The sequence below is a fragment of the Cryptomeria japonica genome, chromosome 1 (assembly GCF_030272615.1).
Source record: "Cryptomeria japonica chromosome 1, Sugi_1.0, whole genome shotgun sequence".
Taxonomy (NCBI): Eukaryota; Viridiplantae; Streptophyta; class Pinopsida; order Cupressales; family Cupressaceae; genus Cryptomeria; species Cryptomeria japonica.
Genome location: NC_081405.1, coordinates 181,143,261 through 181,169,307, shown reverse-complemented (window position 1 = coordinate 181,169,307; position 26,047 = coordinate 181,143,261). Strand labels below are relative to the sequence as shown.

At 37.5% G+C, this 26,047-nt stretch overlaps 1 protein-coding gene across 2 annotated transcripts in view; it reads left to right on the top strand.

Annotated features, from left to right (window-relative positions):
* The window catches only part of LOC131064805 (uncharacterized), a 38,561-nt gene extending 13,220 nt beyond the window's left edge, over positions 1-25,341 (top strand). The window contains exons 2-4 of one of the 2 annotated variants that reach the window (XM_057999076.2): positions 24,449-24,489; positions 24,694-24,820; positions 24,950-25,341. In XM_057999076.2, the coding sequence (XP_057855059.2) occupies positions 24,449-24,489; positions 24,694-24,820; positions 24,950-25,240 (459 nt within the window). In that variant the 3' untranslated portion in view covers positions 25,241-25,341. Of the gene's footprint in view, positions 1-24,448; positions 24,526-24,693; positions 24,821-24,949 lie in introns of both variants that reach the window. The other variant, XM_057999075.2, reaches the window with a different exon arrangement.
* The last annotated feature ends 706 nt before the right edge of the window (positions 25,342-26,047 follow it).

Here is a 26,047-nt window from a genome sequence, read left to right as displayed (position 1 = left end):
GTAGATTTTTCCTCATCTATTGTCTTTTCCATCATCGTCAAGAAAATTTATATCCTCCTAATTGTTATCATCATACTTCTAGCTAGACTTTCTACTCTGGGTACTACAGTGAGTTTACAGTGCAACAGATTCGCTTTTATTCATGTGTCATGACATTTATAATAATGAGAACCCTTCATTTGTTTTCTGCAGAAGTTATCTAGTTATGTTAAATGCTTTATTGCAAAATTCATAGTTGCTTCTTTGGATTGCAAAATTCATCAGTTTTAAATCATAAACAATTTTCTGAGATAAAGTAATTGCCAAACATTCCCTATATCTTTTTCCACTTGATGTACTAGTATTTTGTTTCAACCAGGGATACATGAGGACATGTTCCCAGGGTTCTACGGTCATTTCTGTACCTGTTCTTGATACCCCTTGCTAGTCCAGAAATTTCCTAGAATGGTCAGGGATGGTTGAGGATATTAATTACTTTCTCAACAATATTGGGGATGGCAGGAGCATTTAGAAAATGCAGCAATTAAATTACAGAGAACTAGAAACAGAGCTGGACATGGTTGAAACATTATATGTTGCCTGTGAGAACTAGAAAGAGTAGAATGTATTGCAGGGCTTTTATTATTCTGCTGGTCATAGTGGAGCTTGTGATGTTGTTGAAGGTAGTATACATGTCTTTGATGATGATATCTGATTTGTGCTACTATGTCCTCTTCTTTTTGTTTGAAATTGTTCGTTAGATGGGATATTCCCCCATTTGCTGTAAGGAGCTATAAATTTAGACAGTTTAGCTTTGAGGTCTGTCATGTTAGTATGTGTAATGTCCCCTTCTGATTGATGACCTTCCAGTGGTCCATTAGCCTATCCCTGAGACCCGTAGGCTAGGTGGAATGAAGAATGAGGGGTCCAACATTGATGAAACGAGGACTTACAATTTTTAGTAAGTCAAGGAATGGCTATTCTGGTGATACTGTCCTACTGAGCTCTCCATGCTCTGTCTCTGAGCACGAAGATCATGCTTTTTGGAGCATTAGTTCTTGACTTACTATTTTTAGTAAGTGACAGTGTGGCATAATTATATTTTTGGCAGTGGACAGGGTCCCGATTCTGCAGCAGTACAGTGGTCTTCCGGGCTCAGTTTCATCCTAGTTGTGATAATAATCAGTACGGGAGTCTTATGTGACACGATTAAATATTATTTCCTTATCCTAAGGTTTAATATTTAATTAATCCGATTATTGGCTGCTGATTATTGAATTTGGGATTAATGTCTATTTTTTCCTAAGTATTTGGCAAATTTCATGTTAAATAAAGAAATGTCGAAATTATTGGAGGAGATATTATTTTATGACTTATCTCTAATGTGCCAAGTGAAGTTCGTGGGCCCATGCCTTTTTGGCGTGAGGGTTGTGTTGAGGATATGGCGCCACTCTTGGGGTCCACGTAGGGTGGAATGAAAGGCAAATGAGAGAAGTGAATTTGAGGGAAATTTGCATTTGAATCTGGTTGATGAGAAGTTATAAATAAGAGCCTTGGGCTCTCATTTGAGGCATCTTGAAAAATTGTAATGTTATGCTGCCGGTTTGGCGACAGAACTAAGACTTCGTAGTGCATCTCCCTAGTGCTTCTCAGTTTTGTACTTGAAATACAGTACCTAGCTGTGCATTGTATTCTTCTACATTCTCAGAGTTTGCTTAGACATTTTTGGTGTTGAAGTGATGCTGGAGACTTGCTGGTTTGCCTGTGGCTAAAGTATCTTTTCGCTCATACCTCTCTGCTGAAGCGACTGACAATTATGGGTATCATCTCCTTCTTCCTTCCCAACACTAGCGATAAACTTTGTGAGTTTATAGCATGTTCGTTTGAGTTTTGATTTTTTTATGCTAAATCGAAATTCCTAGGTATAGCGTGGGTTTTTGTTTTTGCATTGGGATGCATGCAAAATAAATAAGGGGTTGTTTGGGTTGTAGTTTTGATTGGTTGCTGTTGTGAGTGATATATTGTGGGTTTGGGACTGGTTTGAATTGATTCGGATGTATAATGAGGGAGTTATGAGCATTTTGGCATTTCCATAGGTTGTTGGTTTGTAATTTCAGCCTACAGATTGGTTGTAACAGAAACTTATGTTCTTATTGTGGAAATCTGCATTACTCTCCTTCTCTCATCTCTATTATTGTAAGGTTAGGTAGTAGTACTACTAACCAGTTCTATTTTTGTAACTCTCATCCCACTGAATAAGTGGAAGAGGTTGGCTTGCCGCCTAATATTCAACAACTTTGTAATTTTCAGTCCTCCCACTAAATAAGTGGTCGAGTGATAGCTTGTGTAATGGTCCTCCCGCTGCATAAGCGGTCGAGTTGAGGTTATTATGTAATTGCAGTCCTCCTGCTGAAATATTGCGGTTGAGTGATTCTTATTTTGTGTATCTCACTCGACTAGTTTACAGCCAAGTTTCCTTGTTCTCTCGCTGGATAAGCGGAAGGGGCTGGCTTGCCACCCAAGCATTGCATTATGTTTCAGTTTTCTTATGCTAATGATCCCCTCAACACCGTATGCTCTCACCTTCCCACATTGGGCACTTGGTGATCAGAAAGTGGAAGGGTTACTTTCCAGTATGGTTTCAGTTATGTTTTCTAACCTTAACGGGTTAATTCCTTGTTGATGTTATTGCCGACCTTGAAAATTCAAAAAAAAACTTACTAGGATATTACAGTATGTAGAACTGGAATGCTTTGATTTAAACTAATTTTGCATATGGCTATCGTATGCTCAACTGACTTTTTTTATTGAATTATTCCTATATATTTGAGATTATAAATTTATAAGTATTAGTAAGCAGAAAGGCGTATTGTTGTGATGTTTCACACATCGCCCCATTGCAAATGGGGACCCCCTACTTTTTAGGTCCTCTTGGTCTTTTGGTTTTGGTTCGTTGTGTCTTTTTGCGGCAGTCTCTTCAGTCTCCTCGGTTTGCAAATGTTGTGGGGTGAATTTGATCAAGTCTGCAAGTCGTTTGAGTGAATTTGGCTAAGTCTAGAACTCATTTTGTCTATGTTAGGGTTTTGCCCTTCAGACTTGGATTTGAGGCCTTTCCTTTAGGGTTTCGGAAAAACTAAACATTACATTGGATTTAGGACCCTTCAAGGGAGCTCCTAGCGAATTCTGAGCAACTTTCTTTTTTTAGAAAATTCCTATTTTTTAGGGATTTCATTGCCTCCCGGATTGTCTTTATTTTGCCAAAAATCAAACCTACTATTTTTAACAATTTCTATTTTTAGTAAGTGTCGTCTTGTCCTGTTTTGCCCTAATCTTAACATTTGGAAGTACTTACTAATTTGAATAAGTCTATTTTTGGCAGGATCTTCATAGGCAGGGGTGCTGGCACTGAAGACTGAACATTCTTGAATACTTGTCTAAATCCAGAAAGTTTGAAAAAGCAGGCTTCTGAGCAAAAAAGGGCTAAGTGTGGAAATCATTCCAAAAATGGAAAGGCATTGAAAACTTTCCAAGGCAAAGAAAATCACTTCAATCCTGAAATGGCATCCTAATCCGGAAATGATAAGAAATGTCTAAGTCTGGAGAAAAGCTAGGCAAGAACCCAAGGAATGCATCCAAAAGAAGATGGGCGCCAAAATGTGGGCTTGGAGGAATTTTCCTTCCAAGACCAAATTCCTCCTCATGGTTTGGGAGTTGGGTGCTAAATTGGGGTCATGGAGGAATTTTCCTCCATGACCAAAATTCCTGCACACCATGAGTTTGGCGCCCAAGTGTGGGTGGAGAGCGCTAAAATGGGGTTGTGGAGGAATTTTCCTCCACACCCAAAATTCCTTCACTGCATGACTTTAGTGCCCAAGGTTGGATGTGGAGCACCAAAATTAGGGTATGCAGGAATATCTCCTAAGGCAATAAAATCCTTCCCAAGGTCAAAATTTTGCCCAATCCAGGAGAAGAGCGCCAAATGGAGGTCAAGAAACAAAGTCAACAAAAGTCAAATTCCTCCATGTGGTCATTCCAGCGCCCAAGTCAAGAGCAAGGCACCAGAACTAGGTGATGAAGGTTTTTTCCTTCCAAAGGCAAATTCCTGTAGAGGGTGGATTTAGCGCCCAAGCAGAGATGGAAGGCGCCAGATTGAGGGTATGGAGGAATTTTCCTCCAAGTGCATTTTTCCTCCACAACATGCAATCAACGCCCTGTTTAGGAGAGGAGCACTGGATAGGGTAAGGAAGAAATTTCCTTCCGGATGAAGAATTCCTCAATGGAATAGAAATTCTGCTCAAGGAAGAAGTTGAAAAGAGAGGCATGGAAATTAAGTCAAGAATAGAGAAGAAAGGAAATCCCCTCGAGGAAAAACAAAAAATTCAAAACATCTGTCCCAGGCATGGAAATTTGCCAAAAGTTGAAGAAATTTCAAGGCAAAGGTAAAAATTGATCAAGGAAGAGAATTTTCTCTCTCCTAAATTCTGGAGCTAAAAATGGAAAATCCCTAAAAAATAGGAAAGGTGATGAATTGATCAAAAATTTCTTCCCAAGGAGAAAATTACACCCAAGATGAAGAAATTCCAAGAAAGTGAAAAATTGACCAAGTGTTGGAAATTCCTTCCTTCAAGACAAAATTCCAAGAAAGTGAAAAATTGACTGTGTTGGAAATTTCTTCCTTCAGGACATAATTTTTGGAAAATGTGAAATTTGGCTAAGGATTGAAGAAATTTCTTCCTCAGAAGTAAAGTAGAATCAAGGTCAAGACTAGGCACCAAAATGAGGTTAAGGAGGAATTTTTCCTCCACATCAAAATTCGAAAAATTCCTCCTCTATGGAGAAAATGTGCTCTAGGAAAGGAATGGGCTCCAAAATGACATCAGGGAAGAAAAGCCCAATTTTCAGAATTCGTCCACTTCCTAGCAAATGCGCTCCAAGACAAGTAGAAAATACATAAACATGATTTGGGAGGAAAATTTCAAAATTTCAAAAAAAAATTCCTTCCTCTAGGAAGAAATGCACCCAAGGTGAAGAATTTCAAGGCACAAAGAAAATTGGCTAAGTTAGAAGATTTTCTCTCTCTAGGACTCAAGTTGACAAAATTCCTTGAACATGGAAAATGGTTAGTGGTCAGGAAAATCTTCTTTCAAGTGGAAGTGTGCACATAAATTTTCCTTAAGGTCTCTCTAGAAATATTTTCTCTCTCCTCGAATTTCTAGGCATATAGGAATCCTTCAAAAGTGGAAAAGATTGTTAAAATTCTTCCAAGGCAGGGAAATCTTCCAAAATATCTTTTGTGAGCCTAGAATAGAAAGATTCTTGCAAAAGATGAGTTAGCGACATGCAAAGAGAATATTTTGTATTAATGAAGCACAACTCGGAAAATTAGAGAAGTTCCTATGATAGCGGAGTCCTCTTGCATGTTGAGAATCTATTGAATGCATGGCAGCGTGATGGCACATTTACTATTGTTAGAATATTTGACCAAGTGGCGGCAGAATGCATGGAAGCCGTGATACTCAATGAGATAGTGGAGCATCTTTTGCATGTAGCCGTCGTATTTATGAGATGATGGAGCATTTATGACATTATGGGTGATTCTGCATGGTGGAATATTTATTGCATATTGGGCGAATTTGATAAAAAGTGGTGCATTTAATACACCATGGGCACCATTTTTAGTTGGCTGGAATTTATTGTAAATGGGCGTGATGGGCATTTATTGTTTATTCCTACCTTGTTGCATCATGTGTGTGGAATCTTTTGGGGTCAAACCCTAATTAGGGTTTGCATGTAATCAAGGCTGGAGGCCTATATAAAGGGGTGACCCCCTCATTTGTAAAGAGAGGGAGATTTGTATGAAATTGTTGCGATAAGTTTTTAAGATAATAACAGTGAAACATTTTTCTCTGATGGTGTCCACTTAAGTTATTTTTCAAAACTTGCATGGTTTCACCTTCCACACTTAAGTAGAAATAGAGTAGTGCTTTGATTTCAATGGAGAATGTAATGGTGTTTGATGAATTTTCACGATTCATACTTTGTGCATCTTGTTGATTATAAGTTGCAGTGTAAAGTTAGTCTGAGCCACTAAATTTGTGCTAAGTTTGATTGTGGATAGTCGTTTGGATTGCGTCGTTCTAGGTATTCAAATGCACTTTCTCGATGTGAAAATCCTTCAACATCCTTGGAAGATTGCACCAGTTCTTGTGGAGTTGTAGTTAATCTTGGCGAAGCAGAATTTGGTTTATTTGGAATTCGTCCATTAGAGCACTATCTATTGATATCACTGCCCTTAGGAGTAGATTTAGATCCTTCTAACCCTTTCCCCTTTGATTTCAGCCCATTCCAGTTCAGTTCATTCGAAGCAGGAGCATCACATAATTGCTATATCCAATGATGAAGTTCCAGCCACAACAAAGAAGTGAAAGAACAATCCAAACGTAAGTCCCCTTAGATTACCAACATATCACATCAAGCCAACTAAGTCACATCCATTGCATAATCAGAACCTTGGAGTCAATTGTTTGAACTTATTGCAATCTTAGCATACAATTGAACTATGATCAAGACAGAGTAAAGTGACCGTTGAAAATCATTATTCTGTGTTGCGCGTGGTCACAAAACGCACGTCAACACGAATATTGCCCTTTAGTTAACTCTGATGGTTCCTTTTCAGTCTATTATCATTCATATTTTTGGGTGGGGACATTCTATCAACTTGTGATCTATTCAAAAAAGAAGATAGCGTTTGATTATCTTTTATTCTTCATTAGAACAGATGCACTAATCTTGAGATTGATCATCAAGAGCCAAAACATTAGAACATTGACATAAATATGAATTATACACACACATACACCTAGACCACTCGAATGCACATTAACAAAATATTTTGTTTCTCAAATTTTCTACATTTTTAATGTTGTAGTTGTAGCCTTTATGCCTTTGGTTGTAAATGCACATTGACTATGAAAACTCAAATGATTAGACATCAAAATTCTGTTAATTTGTATGTTGAATCTCATGTGAATTCTTAATTCAGCTCTTATATTTCATCATATGGTATATGCTTAATTAAATTTTCCTATATTTAAATTTTTTCTTGAATTTTAACTGATATCCTCTGCCATCACCCCCAAAAGGGCCTTCCATCCCATGCCATTCACAAAACATGTCCCCACATTATTTGCTGTCTCCATCCTGGCTAAGTTAGAAGATTTCAACTTATCAATGGCCTCACTGAAACTATTACTGAATTATGCCAATTCTCTTAGCTCATAGGATGCAACGCTAGTTTTCAATAACTGTCAGCTTTTTGTAGCTAAATACATTTAATAAGGCTATCCATCCAGTTTTCTACATCTTCACCTTCTCCACCCTTTCAATCCTGTTCTGACAATTTTAGTGCTATCACATCATCTTTTGAGCAATTAGTGTTGTCTGATTCTGATGCATTTCATATGCTATAACTAAAAATTGCTCTTTTAGTTTTCATATTACTCTTGTAATTAGTATAAGCTTATTTAATGAATGGAAATTATATGAAGAAAAGAATCACAATATAAAAGCATTGCAATACAAAGACATAACTTCCCTTCATTTTTGTGTATATCTTTCTTACAGTTTTTTCTACTGCATTTGTTTCCTTTTCATTTGGCTTAATATTATATTTCTGATTACTTCTCTTTTCTCAGAATTTTGATTTTGCTCATGCAACTTTTTCTGCTTCCAGTATTTTTGCTATGATCCTCCTCTGTAGCTATTGTCATTTTTAAAATTACCTTCCAGCCAGGCTTTAATGATCACCATTGCCTCTATTTTCTATCTGATATTTTTTCTCTCTTCGTTTTGTTCAATAATTTGGTAGCATGTGTCTTTCTTTCTATACATTTGGTCGAATTTCAGGTGTTAGCATTAGAGGTTATATTGCCTTTGTGTTGCAATGCTTTTATATTGTGACGTTGTTTGTTTTTTCCCATTCTTTAAATATTCTTATACTAATTAAACTTTTATATTCTCTTTATTAAGTCCTTTTCAAGTTAAGTATCTTCTTTGCCTTTGTTTGCCTTTTTTCACTAGTTAAAGGCTATACATATGGCATTGTAAACTAGAGTGGTTCAATATGACATACAAGAAAGTGCTGTTCCCGATAATAGATATACAACATTGAGAGAATAATAAAAACTCCACAATTTTACCTATCATTAAATAAGTACATGTTTGTACTCTTTATTAAATGCATTTTCATGTTAAGAATCATCTTCTCCTTTCTTTTACACTTTTTACCTAGTTAAAGGATGTCGATCAATCTTTGTGTAGTATTTTCATAGAGCTTGCCAAAGCCCGTATAGCTTTTAGAAGTTTACAAATTAGTTGATCACTGGCGTGTACTTGAAATCCTTCAGGCTGCACCATGTAAACCTTTTCATTTAAATCCCTATTCCAGAAGGCAATTGTCATATCCATTTGATGCATCTTCCAATTAAACTAGGCTGCTATAGAGAGAAGCAACCAAAAAGTGATCATCTTTTCTGTAGGAGAAAAAAATCTTCTCATAGCTACTCCTTCCTTTTGCAAATAGTCTCTCACAATAAGATGAGCTTTGTACTTACCCAAAGGACCATTGGTTTTACACTTGATTTTGTATATTCATTTACATCCAAGGATTATTACTTGGAGGCAATGCTACTAACATCTAAGTACTTTCTTTTTTAGGGCATCATACTCAACTTGCAAGGCAACTTCCTATTCATATTCCCCTTAGCTTTTGCATATTTCTGTGGTTCAAGCTTCTTGCAGATATTCAAAGAGAGAAAAATGAACATGCTCATATGAACCAACAATTTATTTACCAGCTGCATAGAGCCATGCATCTAATTTAGGGAGTATAGTTTCCTACACACCTCAATGAGTGGAATAAAACCACTTGGGGTGCCATGGTTGGGTTACTTAAGATTCTTGTGGTGAATTATCCGAATCTTGAGTCAAAGCTAACTCAAGTCTTCGTTGTTGATAGACCAATGGTGCATAAGTGAAATCAATCAAAGGTTGATGTAATGGTGATTGTCATGGAGTAGAAGAAGAATTAGAGCCCTCATATTTCAAGGGAACCTCAACATATCACTAATTGCTTGCTAGTTAGAATTACAAACAAAGAAAGGTTTTGTTTCTTTTACATCTACATCTTGACTAACAATGCCTTTGTTAATAAAAATATTATTAAGTCTACATGCCTTAGATTCTTCCCTATTAATTTATATTATATTTTTTTCTTTTGCAAGTTATTTCATTACATATTAGCTGAACAGTTTCCACATATTCTACTTCTCTTAGATAGCTGGCCAGTTGTGAAACATGCTTGTTTTGCTTAGTTTACCCGTATCTCTCAAGGCACGAGATGCGATCATTGTCTTATATAGCTAATGCACACCAATTAATTCTGATAGGGTCAATTAGCCCATATAGATAGACCACCTTGCCTAGTGCCCAAGGAAACCATTTTCCCTTACTTGACATCTATCACAATGCACTTCTTTCTACAAAAATTTACAACATTGTTAGGGTTATTGATAAGCCGAATCATAGATTATAAGTTCTTGTTTATTTTCAAGACAAATTTAACATTCTTGACTATGATTTTTGTGGCATCATTTAATACAATTCTAATGCCCCAATTCCATCCACTACATGTGATGTACTATCACCCGACGAAGTAAAATTTGTACCAGTATAATTAAAATTGTTTTTTGACATACTAGTCTTCTGACAGGTGAAAATGAGATGTGCTAGAATAAAATCCAGCAAATATTTGTATCGCATTGTGTCAGGAAGACACCATGAATACCTTCCTTAGGGTCTTGGACCTTGGTCTGCCTCAATAGCTACCACATTAGCTTTAGTCCATGGCATCTTGTGCGATAGGTTACATTTTCATTTCTAACACTCTTTTGTGACATGGCTGACTTTCAAATATTTATAACATTTGACTTCATGTTTGGATTACGATTCAAAAATAAGTTTCTTCATTTTTCCCTTGTATAATGTAGCAAGTGTATTGTTAGACTCTCTAAAACCGGATTCTCCTATCTATGCCTATTTGCATTCTTTTTGTAGCAAACGTGAGCTGACTTTTTCAAATGTGAGAGTTTGACTAATTGCAAACAAATGCAAAGTCCACAAGAGTTCCAAAGGAGAGTGGCAGATTACCAAAGGAAGGTGGCAGGCCATTGATGGCTAAAGTAGCCATATTATTATCTTCCACTTTTTTGTTGATGGTAAGGAAGTATTTGCTTAGGTACAACCTAAGAAGTTACTTCAATAGGGACCCACCTTCACTCAACTTTGTGGAAAAGAGTAAATTATAAGACATAGCACCATACCTTTTTCTAAGGTTTGATATATGTCAGAGTTTGAATCTCTAGAAGCAAATGTGTACTCCACAACATGTTCAAAGGAAGGTGATAGATGAGGATCTGAGGAAGGTGCCAAGCTATTGAGGACTAGTTCAACCATATTATCTTCACCCACTTTTTTGTTGATGGAGAACTAATCTCTTAGGTCTTTCAGCCTAAGAAGTTACTTTGACAAGAACCCACCCTCACACAACTTTGTGGGAAAAAAACATATTTTTTAGATATAGTACACTACATTTTTCCAAGATTTGATACTTATCTTTTTAAACTTTTCCAAAGGTTGCTAGTGGAAGTGGTAGTCTGGACTTTTGGGATCTAGCCATAAAATATGGACAATTCTAACTGTTCAAAAAGCCTTTATTTGTGGCATTTATCAAAATTTGTTAAAGGTTTGGTTTATGTTTTGAAAATTATCTTTTCACAATCCCAATGCTCAGCAATGATTAGTATCTTATAACTCCAAACATTATAATTTTGACCATTTAATTTCTGTGCTTCCAATAGAACTAGGGTTTGAATGTTGTGCATGATGGACAAAGGTTTTGACTGCGAGTTCATCAATCTTAAGAATGTTTTTGATGTAAAAATTTTAAATGAATTGAATTGACATACAATTCAAATATCCTTTAGAAACATAAATTATTTTGGAAAACTTAATTTCTAATTCTCAAAAAATTATGAAAATTTCTTGTTTGTGCATTTATCTCTCTCAAAGTCTTTGATGTTTTGGCTAACTGTCAGACATGGAAGTGGTGATTTATGATTGTAGAAGCTAACTTTCAAACCCAGGTGATTTTCTGCTGTCTTTGCTATTCTCTAGCCAACCCCATGCCACAATTTTTGTAATGTCCCCATTTTGAAATAGGAATTAATAATAAAATGTAATGACATAAAATAATAGAAATATAATATACTATAATTAAAATCTAATTAAGTTGATGAATTGTCAAAAGGCATGGAATGAAGAGTTGTGACTCTCTCAGACATGAGATATAAGAGAGAAGAAATAATTTGAAAATATGTTGTGCTTTATGACTGATATATATATATATATATATAGGATTCTTTATATGTACTGATTGTTGATTAAAGTCAGCCATGGTAGAGAAATTGGGGAATTGCAAGTAGGGGAACGGTGATGGGTCATCTTATAGGTACGCCACCTCATGGTATAAGACCGGGGAGTCCCATGGGGCCAAAGGGGTACAAAGGGTACTGCCTTTGGGCTTAGAAAGGATGGACTTTCGGGGAACCCTATTGTGAATGCTCCCCATGCTCTCGATCATGGTAAATAAATGCATTAAGAATGTTCAATCACGGGAAGTAGGATAGAAGTGGCAAGATTGAGAGGAACGGTTATGGGACACCTCACTAGGTACACCACCTCATCTAGATGGCACAGACCACATGAGGCCAAGAGGGATGGTATATCTGCTCTTGGGCCTAGGGTAGAGGATCTCTAGGGAACCCTATCAAGTCACCTTATCCTATCTTCCCTATGGTTGAATTTGCCCAATAAATTAGAGATATCTTAGATTCTTATGATTAATTTTATGCTCCTAACCATAGTAATTACTTGAAATTGTGATTTAGGGCGAAAATCTAGGGCATTTACAAAAAGGGACATTACAATTTTCTGCTGTGCCCTAGTGCCAACATTCTGCACTCTGCTTCTCTGCCCAACCTTCTCCAGTTTTGTTGTTGTGCACTACCTTGCTACCACAACTGATTCAAACTGATTTGGATGGTTGCAATCAAATCTAAAAGATATATGGAAGGCTTTGGTACTAAATGCTAGAAGAGTGGAGACAAGATACATAAGAGAGTTTTCTATGAAGCAGACATTGGAATGTGTGTGCACTTATTTATTATTGATCAGGGAAGTTAATTGACTCACATTAGACATTGATTGTAACATACATTGTGTAAGTTACTTTATTAGACACAACCAATATACCTTATAAGTACATTGCAAACCTTGTGTCTAAATATCCTAAATAATAGGGATAAAATAGCAGAATGGAGTATTGAAAGGAAACTGAATTGGTTCTTTTTTTGTAGGATTTTCAAAGCCTTTGTACAACTTATTTGCTCATTCCTTGGCATAAATAGCTCCAGTTGGGGTCTTGTAAAGGCTTCCAAAAATTAATTCTTGGTGAACTGGGAACTGTCCAACTTTAGGCAAGAGTCTTCTTGAGGTAGGAAGATGTTTGTATAGCATATAATAGCCGATGGCAGCAGCCAAGCATGTAATCTACAACATTTGTGTGTTAGAACTTAGAATATTGTTGATATGTTCTTGGCCTACTTGAGGCTGCAAGAAGGCAAGCATAACTTCAGTGTTTTGGAGGTTTCCCTCATTAGGTTTATCTAGGGTAAATGCTTGAAATCTGAACTCATGTCTCTTTCCATGTGCTTTGATTCATATTTTTGTTTACTTTTACTCTCTACAAACACTACACTATCTCAACTCTCAAACACTTAAGAAAGCATCTAGTGAATATGTCATCTGATTATAAGCATAGTGCTTGCCCATAACAGCAACAAGAAGTTGAATTCATTCGCAGATAATTTATGAATCAACTTACTATTTATTGTAGTATTGTTCTTTTGAGATAAAGAAGAGTCACTTGTTGATAGAAGGATATAAGGGGTATGAAACAATGAATGTAGGTACATACACAATCTCATTGTGGATATATGATGTATATGACAGCCATAGAGTTGAAGTGTCATCGATTTTCAACTTGAGGGCATTGTTTCAATAGCATAGAACTTTGGGACAATTATAAAACATAAGGAAAGATAGATTCCATGTTGGTTAACGGACAATTGGAACATCCAAGATGGTCAGAGATAACTCGTTGGCAGCTTAGAGTTTTCATTGAAGATAACTCAAGATGCTTGAGGTGGCATGTCATGTTCCCTTTCCAATACTACATAAATAATAATAGTTTAAGTGTGTCTGATCACATTCGGCCACTTAAATATTATTTAGGTCCTGTGTAATGCTTAAAAAGTGTTTTTTTACATTTTATTCAAAATGTAATTAGCAAAAAGGGACTTTTGGATGTAATTAAATGTATTTTTAAGTGCTCGGAGGCAAAAAGAAATTACAATAAAATAAAATAAAATGGAGAGCACAAAAAAGACAACTATAAAAGAGAGGTCAATGCACAAAGCAAACTATCCGATTTTGTCATTTCATTATTCCTTCCATTTTGGAGATTGAAGCATTCAAGGATCAAAACCCTCAGTATTGGAGATCCAGAGAACTAAAACCCTTTTGGGTTTATACAGTTGGATTTGGGGACAAAAACCTTTATCTCCATTTGAGACAATTCTATTCAAGGATTGCACTTGAGCTTATAGATAGAAATCATTTTGAGCTTACTACAATGTTGCTATAGTGATTTATTGAAGATATTAGCTTGTGGAAGTTTGGATTGATTAATATTTGCAAGCAAGAAAGATATTTATATTGTATTGTCTCATTGAAAGGAATTTTCAGATCATTTGCAGAGCTAATATGGGTAATTTATAAGGATTTGTTGCTTCTGTTTAAATTGGCTGTTATAAATAAAAAATAGATATGGTGTTTCCGCGTTCATTGCTATTGTCATAATTTATCCAATAACTCATTATCCAATTCTACTTCCATATTTGGTTGGTTTCAGCGTAAAGGTTTCATATAAACATTGATGAAATATAGTATCATTGTCCAGAAGAAATATCAACAGTCATATTTGATATATTTGACACATACAGTTCAGATCTACTGTTTATGTTGCATTTGAGGATGTATACCAGCATAATGAGGGTTTGAACTTCTTTTTTGGAAGTGTAGCAAAGGTTTACAATATTGCATTATTGCTGATCAGTTAGGGTTTGGCATCTAGATTGGTCATTTGGTTATCGTTTCAGCTTGCCCATGTTTGATAAATCCTCCATTTCTTAGAGTTGTCCAATTGGGGATAGTACATGGCAAGGGTAGAGCCCCCAAAAGATTGAGAAAAAGAGCCCCTCCATGGTTATTTCAAGCAATCCCTCAACTCAACCACCATTCATTGCAAAAAAAAAGTAAATAATTTGCCCTATGAAGGGGTGTTGGGTATGGACAAGCTCGAGAATTGGCTTGTCCAATTTGAGGCATATTTTAGCATACATCATATAAATAGAGATTAACAATTTTTCTGTTTTGTATATTTGAAACTTTCTAGTCATGCACTAACATGGTGAAGTTGATATGCTCATTATTGACTTCCAAAAAATTGCTACCAAATAGTATGTGGGAAGAATATGACGTGAATTAAAAATGAATTTTATCTTACTCTCTAAAAGGAGAAATGTGCACTTAAAAATCAATATTATAGGCAAAGGAAGGGACAATTTAGGAGGCAAACAATGTGATAGGTTTTTGTACCCAAGACCATGATGATTGGATGAAATGCCTTTCAAGATTTCATTATCATTTTAGGCAAGCCTAGATGGCCAAACTTAGGACTCATTGTTTTGAGCCAAATTGGCCCATTGCTGCCTTTGAAATATAAGTGGTCTCTAGCAGTCCCCTGAAACTTGGTTGGGTCTCTATTTGTTCTATGGGACTTAAATTCCATCCCCATGTTACCCTAGACTTGGTGTAGCATTGATTTCATTATTTAGTCAAGTATCTGCTATCAAGAATGGATCTTAAACAAAGAGAACTGAAAGAATGCAACACGGACTCTGCTCTTAGTGCCTATTATTATGTTTCCTATATGTTCGTACAGGAAGATGTTTATAACCAGCAACTAACTTTCTGTCGGCAACTTGAATGTTGAAAACCAACTTCTTGTTAGTCTACATAATTCACAATTGTATTAATTAACTTCCTGCATGTTAAATTGGATTTTGGGTAGTCTTCAAGTGGCTCAACCTCAAAGGCTCACATATTTGCCAAGTTTATAAAAGCAAATTCCTTGGCTTGAATTGAGTGAAATCAGTGACTTCCTATCTGTCCAGAATTCAAAAGTTCTTGACTTTAGTCTGTAAAATATATTCAAAGTCTTTGCATACTTTGCCTTTGGACTCCATCGTTGGAGTTTCTGATATTTGAAGAGTTTTGGAAAGAACCGCCACATTATTTTCTGAAGGAATTTGATGCGGCTGTGTTGTGACCATTTCACACATCGCCCCATAGCAAATGGGGACCCCCTCTTTTTGCTTGTTTTTCGCTCGTTTTCGCTTTCGTTTTTAGGGTTTTGTTAGTCAGTTAGTTGTCTGGATTTAGGGCCAAGCCTTAGGGTTTTAAAATTTTGCCTTTTCAAGCCAAAATCCAGTCGTTTTTTGAGAGCTTTTGAGCTTCTTTTTTTTGGAATGCAAATTTTGAATGCAATGAATTCGCCAAATTAGTCTAATTTTCAATTGGAATGTTCATGCAGAGCTTAAATTTGTCTAAGTGTTGACCGTCAATGTGAATTTTTGTCTGATTGAATATTTTGACCAAATTTTGACTTTTTTGAATTTTGATCCTGGGCATTGGAATTGATTTGTTTTCGCCTCGTGAAGTGTTAAAATGTGAAAAATCTTGTTATTTTGGCCTGTAGGAGCAAAATCGCTCCTGTCCCTCAGTGAAGGACGGGAGCTCAATTTCAAATATCTCATCATCCTTGCAGAGTCCAGACAAACTTTACGTTTGAAGTGATGGAGAACGGCGAGATCTTTCCATTGAATATAAATTGAAGATTTTCATGAGCACAGAAATGCCTCCAGGAGGAAAATCGCTCCTGTCCCTCAGTGAAGGACCGGAGCTACAATTCAAATTTCGCCTTGTCCTTGCAAGATTTCGAGAGCTTAATGATTTGAGGACGTCCAAGGGAAGATACTTTGCCAAATGAATATAATTTGATATGCAAAAACGAAGGAAAATGACCTATATTGACCAAATCGCTCCTGTCCCTCTCCAAGGGACCAGGGCGAGGTACCTTGTAGCTCTCGTCCCTCTCCCAGGGACCAGAGCGATTTCACTCATTTTGCAAAATCCAGACAAGGGTCAAGGCAAGTTTACGTTCAAAAACAAAGGGGAACATGAGATGAACACATTGAATATAATTTGAAGATTTTTTTGGACGTCCATACCAGTGTTAAATGCCTAGTTCGCTCCTGTGCCTCAGGAAGGGACCAGAGCGATTTTTGATATAATTACTTTTCTTGCAAAGTTACAAATGACGTCCAGGCATGGATGAATGGAGTAGAGCATGACAAATCCGTTGAATATAAATTTGGAAGATGACAAAGTGAAATGAAGGCCACAAGAGCAAGTTCGCTCCTGTCCCTCTCCAAGGGACCAGGGCGATACAATGGTTGTATTGCTTCTTGCTCATGTTTAAACCGATCCAAGTCAAGACGAAGGGTGGCGAAGACATTTTAGAGCATTTCCATCAAGCGCGAGGTTGTAAAGGTCATCACATGGAAGGAATGTGCACTCTAAGACCCAGATCGCTCCTGTCCCTCTCCAAGGGACCAGAGCGATATTTCCATTAAGGCATCGATTTCAAAGGACAAGCAAATATTAAGTTATCAAGAGGACTTAAAGGACGTCATTTCACGCAATGAAGATAATTGCAAGTTGGTAAAAATGAAAACAAGCTCGCAATGATGAACTTCGCTCCTGTCCCTCTCCAAGGGACCAGGGCGATGTTAGATGTATTAGTCATTTCAGGCAAAATTTACGTAAGGACAAGATTTCGCAAGGTCTTAGAGGGTCCACGGAAAGGTAGAAGGGTGATGCATGAAGATTTCAAACGTTAAATAATCACCAAAATTGACTTAGGGACCATATCGCTCCTGTCCCTCTCCAAGGGACCAGGGCGATTTGCTTTGGATCCTTCGTTTTGCTTCAAGTACGTGCTAAGTCAAGACTCCATAAGGATAAACAAGGTTCAAGCCATCATTTGATGATAACATACAAGAGTTTTAAACGTCCAAACATTGCTAATCAAGGTAAAAGCTCATATCGCTCCTGTCCTTTGGACAAGGACCAGGGCGATCCTATCAAAAGCGCTCATATTCCTCCAAAATCGAAACAAGGCGAGGTTAAGCGAGACAAGGGATGGCGTTTGGAAAACATCACAATGGAAGATCGAAGGTCAAAAATGCATATTGAACGTGAAAAAATCAAGATTGCTCCTGTCCTTTGGACAAGGACCAAGGCGATACTATCAAAACACTCACGTTCCTTCAAAGATCAAGGCGAAGCGAGGTTAGGAAGTGCGAAGGACGACGTTTGAAGGACATTGCAAAGGAGATCAGAGTTTAAAAGTCGCCAAGATCAAGGAAAAATAATGGATCGCTCCTGTCCCTCCCCAAGGGACAAGGGCGATGGTCCCTTTAATACGTCCAAACACATAATGAAGACAAATGGAATAAGCGCAAAGGACACAAGCAATGATATTGTTCGCCTTACAATGAAGGTTTGAAGGTCAAAGATACAAGATGAACGTGAAGACATGGAGATCGCTCCTGTCCCTCTCCAAGGGACAAGGGCGATGTTAGACAAAACACATGACATTCTTTGAAAGTCACGTTAAGACAAGGACGCACAGGATTTTAAATGGCATTTGGAAGATGATACAAGGAGAGGATCGTACCAAAATGGAGAATTTCAAGCTAAAAACTTAGGATCGCTCCTGTCCCTCTCCAAGGGACCAGGGCGATGATGGTCATAAGATGCACTTGCTCGCACAAGAAAGAAATTCAAATTCGAAGGACCACCAGATGATCGATTTGGGACGTGGAAATGAAGGAGTTGAACGTTGAAAACGCAAGAATCATGCCAAAGATGGTGAATCGCTCCTGTCCCTCTCCAAGGGACCAGAGCGATGAGGTACGTCCCTTTATTTTCATATTTTTTGGCGCCAAATTAAACAATTCAAATTTCCTTAAATGCTAAATCGATTTAAAAATTGAAAATCTTATTTAAATTGGCATTTAATATGGCGTTATCTCTTATTAATTATTTTTTGCCTTTATTTAAAATCGAAATTTGCAAATTAAAAAACGCAAGGCATTAATAGTTAATTAATTAATAAAAAAATCGAATTGGAGCGCTCATATATGGAGGTCGGCCTTGTTATTTAATTTAAAAATCATTTAAAAATCGTTTGAAATTATTATATTTTACCAAGTCGGCCTTAGTAAATAGAGAGATGCAAGCGCTATATATAGGGGGGTGAAAACTATTATTTTCACATCATTATTTTATCCTTCTACATGCGAATTGAGGAAAGCGAAGATAGTGCGAATATTATCCAAGGTGGCGTAGACACTTCAAAGGTGGTGCGAGTTTCATTCATCCAAGGGTGGCGCGCTTAGTGCGATTTCATACCAAAGGTGGCGCTAATATAGAGTGCGAATTTGCTAAAGACTTGGAGATTTATTTGTGCGAACTTGAAGATCCATTTGAGACCACGTCCAAGGCGATAATTGAAGATCACGTTCTGTCCAGAGGTGGCGAAGTCAATTTTGAGGAGATCATATTGAAGATTACTTTATACCTCAAATTTTGCCTAGGCGAATTTTGTTTTTGCATTCTAGAGTTAGCTCTCTATCGAGGTATGGCGATTTAATTGTTATTGCTTTATTCATTCATCGTCATATTTCAAATTTTGAAATTTTGATTCTTGAATTTCCCTTAGCTCAATCGTTGTATTTTAGGAAATGATAACTCTGGAGATTTATCATGAGGTTTCCTAAAATTTATCTCTCTTATTTACGTTATTTATTGCAAAATCTATTTCTTATAATGAAATGTTGTGTAGGTATGGCGACCCCAAAGGCGGGAGCATCCACCAGTCGCTCGGCTCTCATGAAAGAAGATCAGAAGACCGAAGAAGTGGAGACCAAGATCGTGTCCAAGTGGAGCAACATTGGAGATACCAACTTGGGGAACTTCAGCACGAAGAAGTTCCGAGAGGTCCCTTACATCGGCAAGCCATCACCTGTCGCCCGGAGAATAATAGAGAGTGGCATTATCAAGGCGGCCGGTTTTCCTCCAGCTATTCAGTGCCACGAGTTAATGATCGAGTGTGCCCGTCACTACAATCCACAGTCCAGGACAATTGTGTCCAACGAAGGAAACACTTTGGCGTACCTTTCAGAGGAAGCCATAAGTGAAGCCTTCCATCTTCCAGAGCACAGGGACATGATATACAAGAGCATTGAAGGAGCCAGATCAGTGTACGATGATGATCCAGATGCTTGCCTAAGCATAATCAACAAGAACTGGCTACTCAAGAGTCGTCCCCGTCTGAGCAAAGTACCGAACACACCACACAGGATTGATTTCCAAGAGGAGTACAAAGATTTGATTACCATGCTCAACAGAGTCACAGGAGCACCTCATGCCTTCTATTTTGAGAAATGGATGTTTTACTTCATCCAGGTGATTGTTCAAGGAAAGGGTACAATACATTGGGCTAGGATAATTAGCCATTGCTTGGACGTACAGTTGAGAAGACTCAGGGCTACTAAGTCCTTCCACATGAGTTCATACGTCATCTATGCCTTAATCAGGAGCGTTGAGTACGCAGGACTACCTCACAGAGGAGTGATTGGAAGAGGACCCGGCGAGGTCAGAGTTTGTGAATCCTATACCTACTTGCATCATCCACCAGGGAAGAACTACAAGTTAATCAATGATACTTTCACGATGAACATCACAAGGACGTTGCAAGGAGGGATTCACAACAGATTATCTCAGGATGCCCAGGAATTCATCAAGAGGTACGGTGCTTGGTTCATTCAGTTTCCCAAGTTCACTTACATTAGAGTGTATGGATGTCCTTTATCTCCATACATGTTGCCGAGGTACCCGACAGATAGAATTGTGTTACTTGAAGTAACAAGGCAGTTGGCAGCATATGTGAAGGCATTCAGACACAGACATCAGAATGGAGTTCAGGTACCTATTATTTTGGGTAATTCAGTTGAGGTATGTCCTAATGTCTTAGCCATGGATGACGCAGAGAAGGAGTTAGCCTTGTATCCTTTTTCATCTTTTGCTTGGAGGAATAGTTTTGATCCACTTGGACACTTAGAGGAGACGGTCGGTAGAAGATTTAGACATGAGTACCAGATTGAAGATTTTATGATGAATCTCCTAGATGATCTTGAAGTGAAACGTAAGATACATTCTAGATTGCCTTTGGATTTCATCAGGAAATGTAAGATTTACAGAGTAGCCGACCAAGCTCAGGACAACGGCAGGCACATCCAATCTTCATATGATAGAGAAAGCAAAACAATAAGTTTGAATTGGAATGAGCCCGAGGCCGTGGATTTAGATGATTTGATGGCACCAGTCTTGTCTTGTACTCGCAGATGGGTAGACGTTCAGCATCAGAAGTTGAGAGAACAGGGCATAGCCATGTCTTTTACTTTGGAAGAGAAACCAGCCGAAGGTGGAGCCAGTGTTAGTGAAGGCAATCCTAATCCTAGGAATTCAGGTGAAGGTAACCTTCGATGTGCCAGTGAGGGCAATCTCCATTCGAGAGGTTCAAAGAGAAAGGAAAGATCAGAAAAGAAAGAGCCTTCCAAGAAAAAGCAAGGTGCTAACAAAGATCAGACACCAGGTACTTCTTCCAGGCCAGAGGATAGAACAGTTCGAGTGGAAGAGTCCATGGAATCGATGGTACAGAATGATAGGCAGGAGGAAGGACAGGTGCAGCATGTTTCATCCGATGGATCTCTCCAAGACTATGATTTAGATAACGATAATGAAGTAACATCTCCTCCCAGACAAGAAGAAATAGTACATAAAGAGATTCAAGTTCAAGAGACAAGATCAAATATCCCAGATTGGTTGAAGGAAAGATTGACTAAGGTGATCGTAATTGAGGACGAGGACAGTGCAATTGATTTAGAGAGCCTTGTTGGACGTTCACATATGACAACAGAGAAGAAGAAGGCTACAAAGATGTCCAAGATGATTCGAGATGAGACTGGATCTAGAAAACTGCAGATAGCTACACCGGCAGCAGACAAATATGAGGGTGAGATCCTAGCAGAAGACTATCATATACAGACTATTGAGTTAGGACCTTCCACAGCAGAGCAGACTTTAGATGATGCCACCGACACATTTGAGGCATTGAAGGACAAGCTTAGAGAAGAAGTAGAAAAGAATAGAAAGCTTGAGAGAGAGGTCGGTGCATGGAGGACATATTTCAGTCACATCAATGAACCTTTGGGACGTCAGGATCCAGTTAGATCACCATTGCAGGCATTGCCCCTTCAATCAATCAATGAAGCAGAAAGATTCAGGAACCTGGTCCAGCGTACATGTGGTTGGATGGATAGATCTCACACGGTGGCCATTGAGTTTGTTACAAGGATGTCGAAGATTACCCATCAGGCTATCCAAGTTCTTGAGATTATTCACAGATTGATGGCAACAGTAGCTGCATTTGCCCATACCAAGGACGTTGTCATCCCTGTCTTGAAAGTTATAAGACATACATCCAGAAGAATTTTAGCACAAGAGAGGATCTTAGAAGGTGATTCTCACAGTTTGTTTCAGTGGTCAACCTTACTCCATATAAAGAGTGTTCTCTTTGAGGACATCAGTGTTAGATGTGGTCAAGTTGAGGAGGTGATCAATCCGATCCAGGACAGAGTATTTGAGGTACTTCGTACCATTCTTGGCAGAAGGATCGAGGTCGAGACAGATGTGGATTTACAAGAATTTGAAGATAGAATCAAGATCATCTTTCGCAAGGACGCAGATGTTACAGATGAGCAGTATGATCAAATGTATGCCACCATGCTCCTGATTGATAGAACAAAGGAACTTGAACCTACTTGGGACACAGCTCTTCTAGATGCATTTGATCAGGTTATCCACTTAGAAGAGAGTATCAAGAATCTTCCCGAGATTCCAAGCACAGAAATCGAAGGAATCGTGACAAAATTCATTGCATATGCTAAGAAAGAGAATTGGAAAGGGAATAAGATTCTAGATGAAAGGTTGTTACAGATGACATGACATCTTATTTCTCATTGGTTGATACCTCCTAGATTTTTGTGCCAAATTTAATATTTGGCTATGTATTTAATATTGTTCAGTAAAAAGGAGGTCATTTGTAACAAACCCTAATTAGGGTTTAGGTGTCATGATCTTGTCCATTGATTTATTTTCAATCTGGACCTTTCATTGTAACTGGGGATGCTATTTATACCCCCATTTTCCGTTTCATTTGATAATAGAAAAATAGTGAAGAAGTGTGAGAGATAATAGTTGATGTAATAGAGAGATTAGAGCTAGAAGCAATTTTTATTTTGTAGCAAGATTGAGTCTTGAAGAGAGAAATTCAAGCAATTGTTGTACATGATGACTTGGAAATCAATAAAATATTGAAGTTATGGTGTTTTGTTGCAAATTTCTTAAGTTATCTTCATGGTTGTTGGATGTACTTGAATCACGCTCAATCAAAGTAGTTTGTTAATTTGAAAGACTAAGTGTGAGATTTGATATTTGGTAGGATTCGCAATCCAAACCACTAGCTTCTTGCTGATTGTAGGAACGCCTTGCGTGGTCGACTGGAAAACATTTTGAGTCCTTAACCTTCAAGCATTTTCGCATCTAGGATATGTACCTTCGTAGTAGTGTCCTTGGTCCTTGATGCATTGAATACCATTATTACCTTAGAAGATCGCACTAATTTCAATTAAGTTGTTATCTTATGGCAAAATTGAAGTTGGTTGAGTCTTGCCAAATCTCATTCATGCTAAGTCATTCATAGGGTTAGGCTAGATTAGACTTCCTTAAACCCTGTCCTTTTTCCATTTTTTTTGAAAGTTCCTTTTAGTTTAGTAAAATCTTCGAGCTTTTGAATACGTAAGACGCCTTGGAGGAAACAGCAAATCACATCATACCACTAAAAAGCTTGTCCACACGTGGAGACCCCACTAAAAGAACCTTGGAGTCCATCTAACTGATCCTTTTTGCAGATCTTCAGCAGTTAGAGACTATTTTCTCAAGAGAGGATAAGATGCCTGTAGGTATTTTATTCTGTGTATGATTGTGTACAAAATACACGTCAACAGGCTGCATTTCCTATGAGCATTATTCCAAAGTCTTTCATATGGCATCATTTATCTCCTAAAATCTTGGAATACAAACCTTTCTTTTACAACTCACACAGCCTCTAATATTTCTGCCAACTTCCGTGCAGTCTTCACTCGTGTCTTCTTTTCACAGTTCTTGGTTCTTATTATTTTTTTTTCCGAGTACTTCGTGAGTTTTTTTGATAGACTTGACTTGTAAGTTATAGGTGAGCAACTCATCTACCAACAAAGCCTGCATGGTCTTGCTGAGTTTTAGAACTATAATTAGAAGTGTGGCTCAAGATTTTGTGAAGAATGTGGGCACTAAATAAGTATAGTTTGTTAAAGTTTAACCAGTTCAACATCAAATCAAGTTACTTCAATAGGCATCTTTTCAATCTCCAATGGTAGATTCTTCTATTGTTCCTCCAGAGAGCATGGATGTTAGATAGACACTTGTTTGGAGCCAGTGGATCAAACCTTTTCTAAGTAGTATCCTTATTTGGCCAGTTTCTTGCAAACTACTTAATGTTCTCCATGTCTAGTTTCGTAGGATTTCTATTATGATAGCTCTTTACTTCATTGTGTTTAAATTCTAATGTTGTACTACTAAGGCTTGAAAATATTCAACATGAATCCTCCATTTGTTAATATACTTTCCTTTTTATCCATTCCTGCCTCAGCATCACTAAAGAATAATATTGGCTATTTTCTTAGCTTATTCTAATGTTCCCTTGAAGCTTACAGAATCTTTAATAGTTTCTGGATGAAACAATTTACTTCCGATTCTCCTTTCCCACGCTATGTTTCCTGAATCTGCATTATTTAATCATGGCATTCTGGATAATCTTTTCACAGCTCTAGAATTTTTTTGTTATTCTCTCACCCTTTTTCTGAATATCTATTATCAATTAGTCAAATTTCAGGTCTTATTATAAAGCCTAATTTAAAACATGGACCTTGTCCCTGTGCAGGTGCAGAAATCAAAACTGGTACAAGAAAATTGTGAAAACAGGTTATATGTTGGTAATTTAGATCACCGTATAACAGAGTATGTAGTGGAATCTGGAATTTCTACATATTTTTAGATTTTATTATAAATGTATGTGAACGTCTTGCTACTCAGTTTTGGCTAGATGCTGATTGCCCCTACATAAATTGTCATGGACGGAAGGACTGAATTTGCATGCACTAAATGAAATGATTGTTTGATTAACAGGTATCATGTTATTAAGATGTTTTCTCCTTTTGGAAAAATCTGTTGTGAAGAGTTTATGTGGCACACACGTGGCCCCAAAAGTGGGGAGCCTCGTGGCTTTGCATTCATAGAGTTCAGCAAGAGGGAGGCAAGTAGCAATGTATTTAAATTTCAAGTCAAACCCTCCTTGAAAATTGGTATGATCAGTTTATTTCTTTAATATACTTATTTTCAGTCTATTATGTGTTTTTCTGGTTGAACCAAATTCTCCATGCAGGAAGCTGAAAAAGCCAAGGAATTAATGAATGGTAAATTGGCCCTGGGCCGCCCCTTGGTTGTTCGTTTTGTTGATGAAAATATTGCCTCTAAGGAGATACCTCAGCAGAGTGGCAGACCAAGCCATCCAACCATTTCTTGTATGTCCTCATGTATAATGAATAAGAGTTCTAAAATTGCAGCTATACAGAATAAGTTGAAATCAATGGAGCAGGAGGAATGGAGCAAACATAAATCAGGTCCAAGGAAAAATCCAAGACTAACAAATTCAGTGTCATCATGCACTCAGTAAGAAAAAACAAGGGCATATCTCTGTACTAGTAAAGCAATGACAGTCATCTGTTTGGAGCTATAACAGTTAAAATATTTTAATATACAATTGAGTTTTCACTATCGCTAGTCAAATGAGCATTATACGTGTAGCTTCAATGACATGATAATGTGATCAGAATATGCAGAACAATTTCGTATTAGTCAGTTTAAAATCATCTTGATGCAGAAATATGGCCAAGTTACGTGGATTCTTAAGATATTGCAAATTTTCTTGACAAATGCATTGCAAGGCTGGATTATTCATAAGAAATAGGAAAAAGATCTATCTGACAAACCCAGCTGATGTGGATCTGTTAAATAGCCTTTAAATCTAAAAGCTTGGCAATTAATCATTGGAAATATAATTCCAATACATAATAAGCAGAGTTACCCGGGGACGCATCCCCGACCTGAAAACCCCCGTCCCCATCCCGGGGACGTTTCGGGGACATGGGGATGGCCAGGGGACGTTTCCCCCGTCCCCAAATTGCCCTGTTTTTTGAGGGGACATCCCTGAAATGGGGGGACACCTGCCCTAGCTCTGGGGGACGTCCATACGTCCCGGGGACGGCTGGGACATCCCCAATCCGTCCCGGGGATGACCAGACGTCCCCCATTCTAAGGCCCTTAAAAAATAAAAAAAAAATTTAAAAAGTTGTATTTTTAATTTTTTATTTAAATTTTCTAATAGAGGCCCCTTATTAATTCAAATTATATTAAAAATAAAAAAAATTAAAAGATAACATTAATTAAATTTTAAATTTATTAATTTGGGCATTTTGACACA